General features: G+C 41.8%; 1 protein-coding gene across 1 annotated transcript in view; it reads left to right on the top strand.

Moving 5' to 3' along the window:
* The first annotated feature begins 17546 nt into the window (after positions 1-17546).
* Positions 17547-19772, top strand: part of Btc (betacellulin) — a 48236-nt gene continuing 46010 nt past the window's right edge. Inside the window, exon 1 of the mRNA XM_057772528.1 lies at positions 17547-17702. Within this exon, the coding sequence (XP_057628511.1) occupies positions 17639-17702 (64 nt within the window). The 5' untranslated portion in view covers positions 17547-17638. The remainder of the gene's footprint in view (positions 17703-19772) is intronic.

Below are 19772 nucleotides of genomic sequence, written 5' to 3'. Positions count from 1 at the left end.
TCTTTACCTCCCAGTGCTGAGAATAATGGTGTGTGCCAAATGTCCACAATCCCTTTCATTTTTGTTAGAACTTTCTGGTTTTCAGGAATCCATTCCTGCATGTCTGGCCCTGGGTCCACAGCAGGAGCTTTCCATACTTCTTTGTCAGGGAATGCTAGTCTCTTGCACTGCTGCCTGATTCAAGCTATGTGACTGTATTCATGGATAGCACAGGATGAGGGTTGTTGTGTTGAACCTACTTGCAACATGCATGTGCGTGCATGTGTGCATGCGTGAGCATGTGTGTGTGTATGTGTGTTTTTGTGTGTATGTTTTGGTATTGATACAAACGGAGGAAAGGTAGGAATAACTAGTGGGAAATGAGGAGAAAGTGTTATTTCTAAGGAGCACTGTAAAAAAGATGTACATGCGCACAAAATAATAAAGGATAGGTACTTGCTTGTCTTGGATTTTTCTTTTTAAACAGGCATTGTGTTTTGACAGTGGTAAAATTTGAATCCTGATTACCTCCCAGAGGTCTCCCACTCTGTGCCCAGTTGTGGGTCTCGGTATTGGTTCCCATCTACTGCAGGAGGAAGCTTCTCTATGTGTGGAGTGAGACACTGATCTATGGTCTCAAAATGAAAGATGGTAAGGTAGTAATAGATAATACTAGTTTTAATTTGAAAATTTTAAGTGCCAAAGAATTGGGTGACTTATAATTAGAGCAAAAGACACGGTGGGAGAAGAGACCGTTTTGGAGCGACTCCTTTTTATGTTGGCGACACTGCCATTCTCTGAAAGGGAAAGAGGCAGAGCTTTTCTCTCTAACTGAAAAGAGTGATGTGCTGTAACCATACAATGTGACCTTCAAATTTAATATGTTAAAGTTGCAACCTCCCAAGGTGATGGTATTAGGACATGGAGCTTTGGGTTGTGCTTCAGTCGTGAGGGTGTTTTCCTTGTGGTAGACACTCTAAAGGGAGCCCAGGAAACACATTGACCTTCTGCCAGGTGAGGCTGAGCATGAGGAGAATTCAGGCTCTCAACAGATACAGAATTTGCTGTGGACTTTGAGGCTTCAGAACTGCAACAAATATCTTTACTATATAGTTTAAAAGCTGCCCACCCTATGTTTTACGATAGTACCTTGAAAAGATAAAGGCAGCAGCTCACAGAACAGTTTGCTGAGATCATTGTGAGTTGCTAGTAAGTTGGAGGCTCACAGCGATGGCTTGTGGTCTTATCTGTAGATAAAGTGAAGACAAGCCAGCTGATGGATCAATGGAAGGGCACTGCATTCACCCAGAAGATGGCTGTGGAAATATGACTGTTCTCCTTCCTGTAGATGTCCGCTGTGCACAGAAAGAAGGATGTATTATATCCAAAAGATCCTCTGGATGGCCAAAGGGTCTTGCTTAGAGAGAAGACACTGGGGATATAGCCAAGCTCTGTGGATCTTGATGACTAGGTAGAATAGAGAGATGCACCCTTCCTAAGTCAAGCGAACTTCAAAGTAATGTCACCCTCATGATGGAAGAGTTCTGCATCCAACAATCAGTTAATGTGCCCAAACAGAAGGAAAGCCAGTGTGGAGGATTGTCAGGCTCTGAAAAGCCAGATATGACAGGGCCAATCAATTTCTTTCCTCCCAGCCCTACATCCTTGTCTACAAGTCTTCAGAAATAGCAGCTGACTGTGGGGGAGAATACAAATGAGGAGGAGACAAAGCCAACTGTAGCTCTGACCTTCAGCTTCAACCTTGTCCTGCATCAGGACCTGGCTGGCTTAAAGGGGAAGTTTCTCCTGTAAGTGAGGACCAGGCAGTCTGCTTTTGAGTTGATGCTACATTGCAACTTGAAGGAAGCATCACATTTCATATCATTTGAAGAAATCTCACCCCACAAATAACACAATAGAATAAGATAAAAACAATAGAATAAAATAAGATAAAAATAATAGACTAAGATAAACAATAAGATAAATTTCCCAAAGACAGAAATAAGCTTGTTCTCTAATGTGTGTGCCTTGAGGCATTGTTGACAAATACAACACTGTAATTATCTAGTACAGATATAGAAGCTGGTGTTTTGGGTGTAACATGAGTGACATTGTTAGTGTGGGTATTTTCCTTTTTGTTTGGTTGCTTAGGGAGAAAATCTAGAACTAATGGGGATGTTTTGCAAAACCTGAAATCTTAAAGGTTCTATGACAAAAATTATATAGTAATAAATCCAGTTTTCCGGGTCACCTGTTGAGTGTTTGGAAAACCACCCTTTAGGCATGTGTTGTTGAAGCACAGGCATTTTTAGGTTCATGGTGGATCCTCCTCTCTCTGGAAGTCAATTTCTTTCACCTCCATCTCACTATGTAGATCATTAGTAAGTCCCACAGCTCTACTTTCAAACGCATAGCTCATCCTATTATGTTACAGCATTGCTCTGATTGTAGATTAAACTGCTCCCACTTCTCACTTGTGATACTTTTAACTTCTCTCACATAGTCTACAATTGCCCCTCTTTTATGTTTGACAGAATGATCTTGTAAAAACGCAAATTAGATCCTCATGTCATTTTTCTCTTCTAACAAATTTATATTGGACTGTGAATCTCTCTCTCTCTCTCTCTCTCTCTCTCTCTCTCTCTCTCTCTCTCTCTGTGTGTGTGTGTGTGTGTGTGTGTGTGAGAGAGAGAGAGAGAGAGAGAGAGAGAGAGAGAGAGAGAGAGAGACTAGGGATTGAATCTAGCACCTCACACATTCTAGGCTCCTGTTCTACAACTGAGCTATACCCAAGTCCTAAAGTCAAACTAGGAAAGAAGCTCAAGCTACTATATTCTATAAAACATTGTGTGTGTGTTCTGGCCCTGGTTAATTTTAATCACATCTTCTAACATTCTCCCTGCTGCTCATGATTCTGCCATGTTGACTTTATTAGTCCCTTAAATGCATGAAGCCTGCGCACATTCCAGGACATTTTCCCTGACTGCTTAAGCACTGGAAATACCACATTTAGATAGTGTCATTATTTGTATTCCAGATTTTGCCCCAGAGAATTCTCATCTGAGAAATTTACCTAAAATATGTAACACACACACATACATCTTAAATCTGTGTTCTATACTGCTTCTTCAACTTTTCATGATACTTAATATGAACAGGATCTAAAATGATATTGGTTGCTTCACCTTCATCATGTTTTTCTTTCATGCTCCAACAAGACACATTTTTCCTTGTTTAATATTATATCCATATTTACTAGAATGATATTTAGCAAATAGAGGATGCTTACTTAGGTCATGTGAAAATATGAATTTCGGTGTGAGTCTGGAACCTCCAAGGGAGTAGGCAGGAACCAGATACATCTTTGGGTCATGGGCACGATTCAGGATCCGTCGGGGGAGTAGGCCTGAGCCAAGACCTCTGCCAGAGCAGGCCAAGGCAGCAATCTCAGCAGAAAGAGTCTCAAGCAAGCAATCTCTGTGTGAGCAGGCCTGAATGACCCCTGGTATTGCAGTGCAAACCCTGGGAGTGTTGAGCAACCTCCAGGGACACAGATTGACCAATGGGTGACTGGAACTGTGGCCCTGAATACACCAGAAGGAGCAACCATCTTAGCCTAGGATCCACGAGCACCTGGAAGATTGATCACCAGAGTCACAGACAGCCTCAACTATACCAATCAGAGGAAAAGATGGGTAGCAAGGTAAGAACATATGCAGCACCACAAAGAGCCACATGACATCAGTAAAAACTAGTGACCCTACAAATCAAGATTTGGACAACCAAATATAGATGAAGCAGAAGAAAATAACCTAAAAAAATAGGAGAATGTTTGAGGCCGTTAAAGAGGAAATAAAATATTCCCTCAAAGAAATAGAGGAAAAGACAAACAAAAAGTTGGGGACTTCAACAAATCCCTTAAAGAAAACCATGAAAAAGATATCAAACATATTAACTATTCAAGACTTGAAAATTGAAATAGAGACAATAAAGAAAACACTAGCTGAGGGAATTATAGAAACAGAAATCATGAGAAAATGATCAGGAACCACAAATGCAAGCATAAATAGCAGAATACAAGAGATGGAAGAAGCCGGGCGATGGTGGCGCACGCCTTTAATCCCAGCACTCGGGAGGCAGAGGCAGGCGGATCTCTGTGAGTTTGAGGCTAGTTCCAGGACAGGCTCCAAAACCACAGAGAAACCCTGTCAAAAAAAAAAAAAAAACCAAGAGATGGAAGATACAATAGAGGAAATAGACTCAACAGTCAAAAAAAATCACTAAATCTAACAAAAACTTAACACAAAATATCCAGGAAATATGGGACACCATAAAAAGAGCTAACCTAATAACAGATATAGAAGAAGGGGAAATTCAATTCAAAAGCACAGAAAATATATTTAATGAAATCATAGAAGAAACCTTTCCGAACCTAAAGAAAGACATGCCACGAAGATACAGAATACCAAATAGACTGGATCAAAAAAACAGTCTCCTTGCCACATAATAATAAAAACACTAAACATACAGAATAAAGAAAGAATATTAAGGAAAGGAAACATTAAACAAAGGAAATTTATTATTTAATATTAAAAGTAAAAATATTAAAAGAATGTTAAGCAATGGAAAAAGACCAAGTAATATATAGCAGATCTTTCAGAATTATACCTGACTTCTCAATGGAAACAATGCAAGCCAGAATGTCCTGGTCAGGTGTTATGCAGACATTAAGAGACCATGGATGCCAGTCCAGACTAATATACCCAACCAAACTTTCAATCACCATAGAAGGACAAAACAAGATATTCCATGACAGAACCAGATTTAACCAATACCTAAACACAAACCCAGCCCTACACAAAGTACTAGAAGGAAAACTCCAATCCAAGGAAGTTGGAAGTTTTTGTTGATGTGTCAACAAAAACATATACAATTAATGATCTCACAGCAGCAAATCCAAAAGAAGGGAAAAACACACAAAATAACATCACCAACAATGGAAACTAAATTAACAGGAGATAACAATCACTGGTCACTAATATACCTTAATATAAATGGACTCAACTCACCTATAAAAAGACACATGCTAACAGATTGGATACAGAAACAGAATCCATCCTTCTGCTGCATACAAGAAACACACCTCAACCTCAAAGACAGGTTATTACCTCAGAGTAAAGGGTTGGGAAAATTTTTTCCAATCAAATGGACCTAAGAAACAAGTTGGTGTAGGTATTCTAATATCTAACAAAATAGGCTTCAAACTAAAATCAATCAAAAGAGACAAAGAAGGACATTTCATATTAGTCACAGGAAAAATCCATCAAGAGAAAATCTCAATACTGAATGTTTATGCCCCAAACACAAGGGCACCCTCATATGTAGAAGAAACACTTCCAAAGCTTAAATAGCACATTAAACCCCACACACTAATAGTGGGAGACTTCAACACCCCACTTTCACCACTGGACAGATCTGTCAGACAGAAAGCAGAGAAATAAAGGAACTAACAGATGTTATGACTCAAATGGACTAAACAGACATCTATAGAAAATTTCCATCCAAACATACAAGAATATACCTTCTCAGCTCCTCATGGAACCTTCTCAAAAACTGATCACATACTAGGTAAGAAAACAAACCTGTAAGAATAGCCAAGATCAAAAACACTGATGACAACTTATGCTGGAGAGCTTGTGGGGTAAAGGAAACACTCCTGCATTGCTGGTGGGAGTGCAAGCTGGTACAACCCCTTTGCATATCAGTATGGTGATTTCTCAGAAAATTAGGAAACAACCTTCCTCAAGACCCAGTAATACCACTTTTGGGTATATACCCAAAGGATGCTCAAAGACATGTACCCAACTACGGTTATAGCAGCATTGTTTGTCATAGCCAGAACCTGGAAACAACTTAAATGTTCCTCAACAGAAAAATGGATAAGGGAAATGTGGTACATTTGCACGATGAAGTACTACACAGTAGAAAAAATAAAGACGTTTTGAAATTTGCAGGTAAATGGATGGCTCTAGAAAACATCATATTGACTGAGGTAACCGAGACACAGAAAGACAGCTATCATATGTACTCACTCATAAGTGGTTTTTAGACATAAAGCAAAGAAACCAGCCTACAATTCACAATCCCAGAGAACCTAGACAACAATGAGGCCCCTAAGAGAGACATACATGGATCTAATCTACATGGGAATTAGAAAAAAGACAAGATCTCCTGAGTAAATTGGGAGCATGGGGATCATGGGAGAGGGTAGAATGCAAGGGGAGAGGAAGGGAGAGGAGCAGAGAAAAATGTATAGCTCAATAAAATCAATAGAAAAGAAAATATGTGTACACTAAAATCAAAAGTGTGGTATCAAGAAGTTTTCTAAGCACTTTGGAAGGAAGTGCTTTCACAGTAGTTCATCCAGCTCTCTGCCAAGCTTCCAGAGATGATATACATCCATAGAAGATGTGTTTGTTTTTTGTTGCTGTCAAGCATAGCTAAATCCTGGTCTATTTTGCTAATTAGCCATACTACAGAGCAGCCCTCAGTGTAGAAATGGAAAAGGATATTGAGTTGTATAATTTCTCTCTGTGAGTATTTGCCATGTTGCTATGGAGACAACACCATACCCTAACATTCATCTGCATTCAGAAGTGCTAACCAAGGACATAGACATGCTGAAGAGATACAAAGAGATGCTGATGAGAATAATGTTGTACCCATTATACAGGGTTCTCTAGAGAAATAACCAACAGGAAGACATACAAATACACACATACGGAGAGACATGGGGTGGGAGAGAAATGGGTGTAAGAAATTTACTCACACAATTATAAGGACCGAGAAGCCCCCATTCTGCCATCTGTTAACTAGAAACCCAGGAGAGTTAAGCAGCATAGTGTGATCTGAAATCTGAGAAGACTCTGTGCTATATGTTCAAGTTCAATGTACCTGCTCAAAGATAGGAAGACAGTAAATTCTCTCTTCCCTCACTTTTTGTTCTGTTCAGGCCTATGGCAGATTTGGGTTGACTGAGGCCCACACATTGGGAACAACATCATTCTGATTCAAGTGCTTAGTTTGTGGGCTAATGGGAACTCAAGGCTGGTGCTGAGATGTACAAGAAGATAAAGGGAGATCAGAGACTCGGTGAAGAGTTCTCACGCTCTTTTCATACTTACTGATGAAAACTTGAGTGTAAAAGGAAAATCAGATCTGACCACCTACCTTTTCTGCATCTCTCCTGAATTGTTGCAACCTGGGAATCTCTCTTGACTGGAGGTATGGGAGGAAGCCCAGGGAGAGATTACATAGCAGAGTGTGATGGATGCTAGACAAAATATGGAACCTGGAAAGGGCCAATGGGAGAGTGGGAGAGACAGAAAGAGTTAGTGGAAGAGGGAAAGAAGTAGGGAGGGAAAGAGAAGAAGGAGGAGGAGGAAAGAATAAGGAAAGAAAATAAAAAGAACCCAAATAAAAAGCACTTAAAAGAATAAAGGATATCTTTCTCCACCCAACCCGTCCCCGCAATGCTATGCAGCTGTCACTTCCTCAAGGAGGGATGACCCCTGAGTACCAGCCCCTTTAACCTTTTTTATGTCACTGCTCTTTTCCATGGCTTTTCAGATTCCTCCCACTTCCCACTGATCATAAACCCTCTTCTCGGTTCAGGCATTTTTCCGTGTTTTGCTATCTGGTCTTGGGCCAGGGTCACGCAACACACTGACTAAGGTTAATTGCTTCATTAATGTCCTCCTTTCCCGATGTGCAGGATTTGTTCTATCACCATCTGCCCAAAGATGAGTTGAATTCATTACCAGGCTTCTGAGCATGAAGGTCAGCTAGATTTCAAATTATACACCAAGAAATGAAGACTAGAAAGAGCCTGCAGCACTGAAGAGAGATTTTTCAGAAATGGGGTCAAGATATATCTCAGTTTATTTCACTGCAAATATTCTCCCACACCCTGGATACAACTTTATCTCCACAAAGGCCTGTGGCAACCTGCAGAGCCCAAAGAGGTCTCGGTCCCCTCTTCCGGCTTTATTGGTCATTGTAAGTATTTTGCTGAGTATTGGTGGGAGGGGGGTAAGGTAGAGAATAAGTTGATAATGGGGCGGGGAGAGGAAGGGAGGGGGAGATAGAGAAGTGACAAGATCTAATTTAAAAACAAACAGCCACTGAGTTGTCCTGAATTGACACTGGTCTGGAGGGGCGCAGATAGAAGCTGGAAAACCCGTCAGAAGCCAGTTGTAACAATCTGGGCAAGAGGTAAGAGTGGACCAGACCAACACAAACAGAGCTGATGGGAAACGCTGGATCTCGATGTATCTGTATTTCCACTGCAGGGTCGTCCAGGAGCCTTGGCCCCGCGTAGAGGATGAATTTTTATGTGAAGTTAATATTTCTGAAGTGCTTTCTATGTTCCAGTTTCTTGTTTAAACACATTCTGTGCGTTGCACATTTTACTTCCAATGAGTCCAACAGCAATGATATGGTCACTGTTCTCCACTTTGCATGGTAAGGCACTGATGCAGAGAAATGGTGCTGTATTAGGCACGTCAGTCAGATGACACTGCCAGCAGCGAGGTGAAGATCTCAGCTGATGCAGAGGCATTGAGCAGGAAATCAGGCTGTGAAGAACTGGATAGGTAGAGGTGACGATTTCTGTCCTTAGTTGCCTTACATTCTTCTTTCTGAGCAGGGCATTTAAAAAAAAAAAAATCCCCTAAGTTGGTGCAGGCAGCTCGATTCTCTTCCTGGATGCTGACACATTTGGAAGCACTTTCTCAGTAAAGTCTGGGAGATGCTCATCGCTGGCAGAGCTATCATTTGAGTCCAAAGGAAAATCTTTCAGACGTTAGTAGGGAGCTGACCAAGAATAACAGCAGTTCAAATACATTCTTAAATTCAGAGGCACTGTGGAAGTACATAAACCTAGAGGGTTGAGGGAAGCTTTTTAAAATAATGTTTAAATTTTTCGTACTGTCTTGGAGGGAATAATTGCTCTCTCCTCCCTGAAGAGACAGGAAAGGACAATGTGTAAGTCCAGATTGCCCGAAGGTATTTATTAACGAAATGTCAATACTTTAGTGTGCTAGATTATTGATTGGAATCAGTCATAAAGGGTATACATACATGTGCCATGTCATCTGAATAACCACATGCAGACACACATACTTGTGCACACAAATAATTTTTCAAAAAATAAAAAATTGAGATGTTTATTTTAGTTCCAAGACTGACTAATATAACTTAAAATCTCAACCTAAGAATATTTGAAGGCCATTTATTTATTCTAGGAGATATGCTGGATTGCTCATCTTGACAGTTTGCTCTAAAAGAGGGGTACAACACTTAAAAGTTATTAAGGTTTATAAATGTCATTTGTCATCACGGCTGCAAGTCTCTTTCAGTAATAGCTCTCCAATCTAGATGAGATCTCAGACTCAACATTCACCAATTGTAGCTGAAAAGAACCCTGCCCCAAGCTCTTTTTGTGTGAATATTTGCACCATGTAGGTGCCATCTGATAGTCTTATCACTGTTTCAAATCATTTTGTGTCCTTAGGTGTGCACTTCAGACTGTATTCTAGATAATCTGCAGTTGTCTGTGCTGTGTCAAAATTTAACAACTTGCATCAGAATGGATGCATAATAATTGATAATTGATGGTAGCTTGAATTTCTTGATAGGCTACAGAGTGCAGAAATTATGAGATTATATCATTTTGGAGACCAGAAATCCAAAGTTTGTAATAAATACATTTAGGATTTGTTTTTTTATTTCTGTGAAAGCAAATGAGCATATAAATATTATGAGCCATGAACTCAAAATACTATAGATGCAACCCAAGGATTCCTAGAATGTATGTAGGGGGATTTTCAACTGTTTGTAAGTTAATTAATTCATTTATATTACAACTTAAGGCCTAATTTTATGGCAGATGGTTTTTTAGTGCCCATCTGGTGACTGTGAAATGATATTGGAGGAACAAATCCTACTATGTTGTGTAAGCATTTGGGGGCTGATAAGAGGCTGTTTGTGGTCATCTAGTCTTTGAATCTCAGGGTCTCTAGGTTAGGGAGATGAAATGATTTGAATTTACTTTGCAGTACACAGCATAAACATGCCCAATGCCAAGAACTCACTGTGTTGCTCAGAAACATGTTCAGTCATTAGCATTTTATTTTATTTTATTTTATTTAGACTGTTCTTTTTCACAGTGAACTTGAAATTCACCTGCCTCTAACCCTGAGGTAGTCACTACAGCCATTGGGGCTGACAGCTATCAATATGATTCATTTTCAGTGTGACAGCTTTTCAAGTGTTTGACGACATCTCTCCTGCCAATCTTTTTCTTTCTTCTCTCCTTGCCGCTGCTCTCTCTGTTGGAAGCTAAACATATAGAAAGGTGTGTTCCAGGGACTAGAAGTCTCTCGGGTCTGAGAAGCTTGGTAGCCTGTTATCTACATGATAATGTGTTCTTCTCTTTGTGGAGCATTAAAAACAACTCCCTGTTCCATAGTCCTTCGGTCATGATTTTACCAGATCACCCTGAGCTGAGCTTGACCCCTGGTGTCTTGAGAAACAATCAGGATGAAGTCACAGTACCAAATCCCTCATCAAAGGCGTGGAGAAATCTCAAGATCTCCACTCTCGTCTTGCGTTTTCAGGTCCCTTCAGGTGTTTTTCTTTTCTACTTTGTTTTGCTCTGTGGGAAAATCATGTAACAGTAAAATAAAAAAGACTAACCTCCTCTTATGCCCCCACTACTGTTTAACTCCTCAAAATCAGTTTCTGGGAAGTCCATTGAATTTGAAGAATACACCGAGAGCTCAGAACCTGAATATAGCATAGCTCTGCCACCTATTACAAGCTGTTTTGGGTCCATCGCTCAGCGTCTGTGTTCTTGCCATGAATGTGAATGTGAAATTAGTGTAACAGGAGGACATAGCTCACAATGTGCTGGATGTAGGTTTTAGAAGTTAATGTATATGAAACGTGCAGAATGATTTCTGGTACATAGTGAGCACCAGTAAATGCCCAGCTATTATTTTAGTAGACAATTGAGCATTTCTTTACTGTGGTTTGAATCAATGTCTCCTAAAGACTCACATATTATTACATTCCCAATCTCCATAAAGGTGCTGTTGGGTAGTAGTAAAGCCAGGGAGGCAGGGACTAGAGAAGGATCCTTTGCTTACTGGGGGCATGCCCTTGAAGGAAGTTGTAATACCCTGGTCTCTTCTTTTTTCTCTGTTTTTTGCCTTAAGAGGTGAGTGGTTTGCTGCACAATGTGTCCTCTATATGCCAAGCTATGATCACCGCAGACCCTAAGAAATGGGGTTATTTGATCTTGGAGTGGAATCTTCATAGCTATGAGCCAAAATAAAACTTTTTGTTTCTTTATGAATGAATTGCCTCCAGCATTTCATTATAGTGGAATTCATTAAAGTTAGTAAGTTCCCTCATGTATCTTTAACTAAGGAAAGTCTTCCCCAGTCTGTGAACGTGACCTATTGAAGAGATAAGATGTCTCTGTCTCTGCCTCCTGAGTGCTGGGATTGAAGGGATATGCCACCACCCATCTATGCATTTGACTAACTGGAACCTAGGGGCATGGTAGGAATAAGATCTTTTTTGCCCCGACAGCTTCACAGTGATAGTGCATGTGTCCGGAGGGGGCTCCTCACCTGAGCTGTTGCTTCTAAGATATCTCCTGAAATCATGTAAGCCAACCTAATAAATCTCCTTTCATAGTACACATCCATTAGTCTGTTCCTCTGAAGAATCTTGACTAATAAACCCTCTAAATTTGTTATGCACACTTTGAAGCCCCCTTTTCCCTATTCAGGTGGAATTCTGAGCAGCAAAGCATTCAGGCTATGGGGTAGTTGCTTTTAATGCCTTAAAGGAAAAATGAGAGGGCAAAGAAATAACTTAAAGATGAATTTACTGTAAAAATGGAAAGAGAACATAAAGATTTGGAAAATCCTCAGCCTGGCTGTGTGGCAGAAATGTGACCTCTTGTTTTTTTTTTTTTTTTTTTTTTTTTTTTTTTGCGAGACAGGGTTTCTCTGTGGCTTTGGAGCCTGTCCTGGAACTAGCTCTGTAGACCAGGCTGGTCTTGAACTCACAGAGATTCGCCTGCTTCTGCCTCCCGAGTGCTGGGTGACCTCTTGTTTTGTAGATTAGTATGGATAGAAGGGATCAATGAATACTAGAAGACTTGTTAAGCATTTTAGTGATGTGAGATGTCCTTCTGTATATGTGTTGCTTTTATTGGTTGATGAATAAAGCTGTTTCAGCCAATGGCTTAGCATAGGACAGCCAGGTGGGAAATCCAAACAGAGGTACAGGGAGAAAGAGTAGGTGGAGTCAGGGAGATGCCATGCAGCTGCTGAATGAGAAGGGCACCAGAACCTTACCAGTAAGCCACAGCCTTGTGGTTATACACAGACTAATAGAAATGTGTTAATTTAAGATGTAAGAACTAGCTAAGAATACGCCTGAGTCATTGACCAAACAGTGTTGTAATTAATAGAGTTTCTGTGTGATCATTTGGGTCTGAGCAGCTGGAAATGAAAGTGCAGTCTCCGTTTAAATTTCTGAGACCTTCAAGTGTGTCCTTACCACCAGACTGGGTGGGGGAAGAGTATTTTCAAGTGTGTCCTTACCACCGCAGACTAGGGGGGAAGAGTATCTTCAAGGCTCTAGCCCAGAGCACCCTACATGAACTCACTTCACATAAAAGCCTTAGATCTTTGCTACTCCAATTCTTCTGTAATTTCTGCTCTAGATATTGGCCAAATGACCTGAAGTGAGACTCCATCCTCCACTCTAGAAGGGAGTCTCATATAGATGATGTGTATTCTGTAGCCCTGAAGAATACAAGAGCTGTGAGGGCTTGCCTTCCTCCACATATATTTCAAAAGATGTCATGATGGCTCGGTGGGCCAGAGTCCCAGATGCCCAGAGCCTCAGGCAGAACCTTGATATAAGGGTTGAGCCTCTGCAGGAAACCTTCTCTCGGGCAAAGCCTCCTGGAATGTGGGGGTGTCTCTGAGAATCCAGGATTACAGAGATACAATGACAGTTTTGGAGAGGTTCAGACAGCAAGCTCTGTCTTAAGTGAGCTGAAGCATGGGGTAAACCCAAGAAGGCCACAGAGATACATGCGTGAGGCATGGAATCAAATGAGACTGATCTCTGAGACAGTGCTGTTTTCTCTGCCGGGTTTGGAGTTTCTGGGCCTTATTGTTCCTTTCCCCTCACTTCATTCTCTCATTTGGAGTGAGGTTGTCTCACCACTGTATTTGGAAGGACATTACATCTCTTGATTTCATAGGCTCAGAGCTGGCGCAATCTGACCCAGGGTTAATCCAGCCTTGAATCTCACATCTAAGTCAAATAAGACTCTAGATTTTAGACTTTTCAACTAGTGCTGGAATCAATTAAGACTTTGAGACTTCTGAGGTTGAATAGACGTATTTCTTTCATTGCAGGGCCAGGGGAATAGTTCTGTGATTTGAGTGTTTTTAAACAAAAGTTCATGTGTTAGAAAGTTATTTACATTAATTATATGTTAAGGAGGGGCTCTTGAGTGGTGATTTAGGTTCCATGAGGTCACAATGATATTTGTGACTTTGTATGTAGAAAATGAGGTCCAAGCAATACATACTATGTCTTACCACTTGATGCTTCCTAACATCTTATGAAGAAGGCCTTCACCATGTACTGCTGTTATACTCTTGGATACCCAGGTTGTCAGAACTATGAGCTAAATAAATAAAATTCCATTCTTCATATGTCATCAAGTCTATGGTATTCACTTATGGTAATAGAAAGGTAACTAAGACACTGTTTAGTAAAATATTGTATGCTAGGTCTTGGGCTACCTTTCCTAATAAGGAGAACTGAAGGAGGATGGATGGATGGATGGATGGGAAGGTGTGGAGAAGAGGACCACAAAACCAATGAGTGTGAGGAGACATAATGGTACCCCAGATCCAACGAATCTCAACTTGGGGTCTATCTCAGTATAGCCTTTACTCTATTTCCTTCACTCCAGCTCAGCTATTAGTAAGAAAACAGTTCCCCTTTGCTTTCTCTACGGCTCTTCTAAAGTTTAATAACTTAACAGTTGTAACTCATTGGATAATTTCTAATGCACCAGATTTTGGCCTTAGAGGTGTCTATCATTGTGTGCCATAAACACTACACCAGTTACTGCTACAGTCTGTAGCTGGGGAAACTGAGGCTTGGAGGAGTGAAGGTTTTGTGATTCGTCCATTCGGTGATCCAGCTCCGGGTGAACAGAGCCCTAAACCAGTGTCTCATAGTATCCCACCCCTGTTATCCCACCCCAGGAGTGTCTGCACTGACGGGATCCTGGCACCGTGTGGGAGGACATGAAGGCAAACCATGGTAGCAAGCATGTTAGTGAGGGATGCCAGGGCCTTGTCTTGGAGGGAACTGAAAGTCGTGCTCCTCAGGTGCTTGTCCTTTCCTTTTTAAACAGATGATTTTTGTTTTTATACCATGAATCCTTTGGCTAAAGGAAAAGATAACAGTGAACCCAAACAATCAGAATTAACATTCCATGGGTGAATATGTTGAGATCTGCTCAAATCTCAAGTCTGCTCTTTAGAAAAGATAGTGAACCAAATAGGCATTTTATAAAAACGTAGATTACCCAAGACACTGAACAGAAAGGTTTCCCAAACCTAAAAGTGGGCAAGAAAAAGACAGGCAAAGCAAAATGGCAGGGAGTCCTCCACAGAATAATTCAACTGTAAAATACAACCAAGTAAATAGAAAATCTGAGCACAGATATTTAATCAGCATTTTATTAGACAGTAACTCAATATTTTATAAAATTTGTTTCATCATTATAACAAAGCAATGTATTATAAAAGGATGTTCATTTGCTACTCTTATTGAATTAAGCTGCACTGATACTCACTCCAGAACCTCCCCAGACTGCTGACTCTATAGTCTACAACCAAAATTTTGAAACTATCTTGACCCAGAATAAAATCATTCTGGAATCTTCCTTGCATCATCATGTGTGTATGTTTATGTGCTGTGGCTCACTTTGTCTTGTCCAGAGGAGGGGGAGGAATGTTCTCGATGGAGGCTCCTCTGTGTGGGAAGTAGCCAAGGCTGATCTTATAGGTCCTTCACAGGAATCTTCTTAAGCCTCATACCAGATTTGGGAGTGCTGGTTACGCTTGACTAATCCTGGCACAGGGATGACGTCATCCTAATAATGTCTAGCTCAGTGGATGTAAGTTCTGTTTGTGACTTCTGTGCCACACTGAGTTATTCCTCTTTGGTTATAGACAGCATACTCTCTGAAGACTTGAGACACACCTTATCAACAAGAAAAAGGGCACAGGAAGATCAAAGCTAAACCTCCAGCTTCCCAAAATTAAAGTTTGGATTTCAGATTTAAATACCTCCTTAAACAAGTAGAGTTTTGGGAAGTGGGGAGACAGAGAAGGAGAAAGGGGGAGGAAGGGAAGAAGAGAATGAAGGAGGGGAGGGAAGAAGAAGGAGAAGAAAGAGTAGAAGAGGAAGAGAGATTCTCTTGACCTTGAAGAGAAATGGCTCTCTGAAGCCTGGAAATCTAGAGGACATTTTCTTGGGAGCTTTTATTTTATTTCTGTCAGCAAATAAAGCTTTCGTAAAAGATACTAATTTATCTGGCCTAGTTAGTTTATTAAATTAGACTATTTCATCCTCTAGTGGCCTGAAAAAGTTAATTTACCATTTGAATGTCAGGAATGCTAAATATATATCTATCATGTCCTGGCTCTTTATAAGTCTCAGTAAACATATGGTGCACTTTGCTTAGGTGTTCTTTCTTTCTTTCTTTCTTTCTTTCTTTCTTCCTTCCTTCCTTCCTTCCTTCCTTCCTTCCTTCTTTTTTTTTTTTAAATTTACAGATCACATTTACAGATACTGGATAGGACAAGAGGACTGTAGCAGACTGTAGGAGGTAAGAGAACAGGTGTTGACTATGGTGCCATCTCAGGGAGTGCCTTGGTATAAGAGAGGGAGAAGATGCCAGAAAGAAAAAGGACAGAGAAGTGCTGAGCCAATGGCAGTGATTCTAGAGCCCACTGGCTTCCTCCATCTGCACACCTTCTATCCCCCAGTACTGAGATGTTCTAGACCCCACTCCCACCCTCTGTCTCAGTAAGCCCTCTTTCCCAGGTCTCTAAGGGGGAAATTGGAATGGATGGATTTAAAAACCAAAGAACCAAATTTCCTTCTTCGAGATACATTAGTTGCCTAAAGCACTAAAATAATTAGGATTGGTTTAGCAACAAAATAGGATGGGAAAGGTGGGGGGCAGATGCTTGACTCACACTTCATATGTAAAAGATATTTGTTGTATGTCAGAAATATCAGAAATACAAGTTCTGAACATGGGAGGCTTCTATGTATTGCTTTTACAAGATCAATAAGTCAGTACCCAAGACCAAAACCCTTTGGCCTTTTCAGAGGCAAATAGGTTTATAATAGAAGGTAAAACTGGAAGCTCTTTTCCCTCTTTGAAGGCCATTGAGCATGTTTTGGGGCTCCAGAAACAGCTTTGTGCATAACAACTTCCCATAACCAGGCATGTTGAAGTAGGAACAAGGCTTGGCAAGACAAGAAAAAAAGTCTTATTTGGAAAGATCCAACTAGAATTAAGAGGGTAAATAAACGAAATATAATGGATAAATAAACCATGAATCAAGTTCTTTCATTTATCTGTGTATTTAGTGGATTCGTTAGTAAGTTAGCTTCGGAGCTAAGATTATGCTATGTGATCTAGGCCGATCCTGACAACTTGCTATTCCTCCTACTTCAGACCTAAGGGCTGGGATCACAGGTGTGCCCCGCCGCAGCTTCGAAAGGAGATTCTGGTGAGCTAAAATCTTACCGAAGTGTTCGTTAATAAATTCATAAAAGTTAATAAATTGATAGAAGACATTGAAAACTGAGCTGCCTCCTTTAAGAAATTGACAGACAGCTATGGATCTGGAGAAATTGCCTGCCTGTGTCAACTGTCAAATGCCTGAGTTTCTTCAAGGAACTTGGCTCAGGTCTCTAACTCCAGCTTAGCCAGATGGAGAGTTCCATAGTGTTTGGCTCTGACTTTTCCCTCAGAGGGTTCCGTGAGGGAGTTGAGGCACCGGCAGTGGGTCATTTTCTGTCACTCTTCTGGGTCCACTTTACCTTGCTTGCTTACCCAGGGGTGAGAGAAAGGAAGAATCAGGTGAGACCCAGCAGGGGGAGTGGGTGAGCTGGCCCCATGGCCATCTGAGTATGTCCTTGGGTGTGGGTATGGGGTGTGGGGCAGCAGGGTGGGAGCAGCGTGCAGGCTACCAGCACCAAGTGGTGCGCCTCTCCGGGGGTGTGTGCAGAAGGCTCTAGGATAAATAGGAGACTCCCAGGGCTGGGCAACACTGGAGCCCGCTGGCTGCCCGCCCCGGGTGTTTCCCTGCCCCGTAGCCAGGCTGCCTGCTGTGTAGTTTCGCTTCCTCCTGGCTCAGGGATTAGTTTCCAAGCACCCTGTCGGTGCCGGGGCCTGGGAAGGGCACGAAGAAGGAGCAGGGAGGCTCTTCCAGGGGCTGCCCTGCCCCGCACAGCACGGTTGATGGACCCGGCCGCCCCGGGCAGCGGCGTCAGCTCCCTGCCGCTGCTCCTGGCTCTTGCCCTGGGTAAGTGTACTTTCCGGGAGCTGCAGATCAGGAGGAAATACAAGGTGCTGGAGTCTTGATAACCTTGATCAGAAGAGGGAGGCAGCTAAGTTAAGATCCCGCCTCTGGTTTGCACCTGCTGGAGGCTTCCCAGGTTGTGCGTGAGGCCCCAGGGCGGAAGCGACTCTGTGGGCTAAGCTGCTGGGTTGTGCTCAGGTGGCACTGCCGGTTCTGTGTGCCAGGAGGAGAACCCCGGGGGAGGTCTCGGCGGGGACCCTGGAGGCATATAGTAGGTGGGTGAGGCAGGAGCAAGGGAGTCTACACTGAGGATACCTGCAGGAGGCAGAGGAGGGAACTCCGTTCATACAAGGATGAGGGAGAAACATGCCTTTATGTGCATGTGTGCGTGCGTGTGTGCGTGTGAATGTGCGTGTCGTGTATGTGTTTTCCAGGACGACTGTTGAAGCTATCAGTGGCCTAGGAGGAATCACACCCACACACACCCCTTTCCTCTTTGTCTTTTTTCTTTATTGTTCTGTTAGGGAGAAGCTGAAGCTGGGAGTGGTCTCTTCTGAGACAGTTCTGTGATTCTTCCATTCATGACTAAATAAGCAAAGATAAATTTAAAATAAAGAAAAAATATATCAAACTGCCTCACTTGGGACCTGTTGTCTTTTACTTTAAGAAGTCACAGGAGAAAATATTTCTCTTCATTTGTAAAGTTAAGCTCAGCTGGTTGAGAACTCCTGGCTCTGATTTCTGAAGGAGGGAAGAGAGGAAAGACAGGTCCCTAGGAGCCAGAGCTCAGGAAAGAGAGTGGGAGCTTTGGGTGGCACCTTGCTCTCTGCTCTCTGAGTAGAGGACAGGAAGATAGTCTGGTGAAAAGTCCAGCCATCTTAAGATCTCTACTTCGAGGTCTCTGAGGGTGCTAGAAGGGAAGGGGTGCTAGAAGCACATGGGTGCTAGTGATATTTCCTAGCCTTAGGTGGGGTCTAAGGAAGACTGAGACATTGGGAGGAGCCTTCCATGGGCCATCATGTTATTAAATCTCCTTCCAAACCCGAAAAAGGGATTCCGCCGTTCAAAAGGGATGCAATTGTCTCTCAAGGTGGAAAAACGGTTGGATTATAAATGAAAGTTTCTTTTGACTTTGTCTTCAGAATGGGAAAGGAAGATAAAATGATTGTCAACCTGGTGGCATGTGGATTGGACATAGGACCCAGGTTAGAGAAGAAGGGTTGGCTGAACCTGGCGTAGAAGCTGTTCATATTAACCCAGTGTGGAGTGATGTGGACCAAGAGGCTTGACATGAAAATCCAGAGGGAGCCCTGATGCAATGATCAGTATCACTTAGATGCAACAGGTTCTCTCTCATCCTCTCTCTTGTCTGTACTGTCCCATAGTCAAGTCTTCATCTTGTTAGAGTGAACAGAATACTAAAGTGTATAAGAACTGGGCAGAAGAATGTTCAAAAGATTCTTCAATGTGATTCTCACATTTACATTGAGTTGGAAACACCACACTGACAATACAGAACAAGTAGGGAAAAGTTCAGATAAGCAGTGATGGAAGAGCTCCATGGTGAATTTGGAATGGTGACAAGAGCTGCATGGAAAATATGTGTGGGTAATGGGAGAATCTGAGAAAAAGAGAGGCAGACAGGGTAGGCGTGGGCAAGGCAGAAGCATTTAGTAATGGGATATTTATTTGGTGGTAATTCTCTACTGGAAAAAGAAAAGAAAATGTAAACAGGTTATGAAGAACCAAAAAGACAAGTCAGATTAAACTATTTGATCAGAAATCAATAGGCAGTTAAACAGACTCAATTACAACTCATGAATGGAGGATGTAAACAATGAATCAGAGGAGATAAAATTAGGGTGCAGTGTGGGAGGAGAAGGGACGATGGGCTAAATAGCTTGATTGTCTCGAGAGTATGAGTTAAACATGAGCTATGTTGCTGGGCCAGGAGAGTCAGGAAAGAAATGATATTTCAGGGATGATGGATATTTCTTCCTTTACTGTCTCCAGAACCCCAACATGCTTGCAGAGTGCCATTTAATTTGTTGGCATCACTGTTTCCATTAGGCA

The sequence above is a fragment of the Chionomys nivalis genome, chromosome 6 (assembly GCF_950005125.1).
Source record: "Chionomys nivalis chromosome 6, mChiNiv1.1, whole genome shotgun sequence".
NCBI classification, from domain to species: domain Eukaryota; kingdom Metazoa; phylum Chordata; class Mammalia; order Rodentia; family Cricetidae; genus Chionomys; species Chionomys nivalis.
This window is presented reverse-complemented; position numbering and strand designations above follow the sequence as displayed.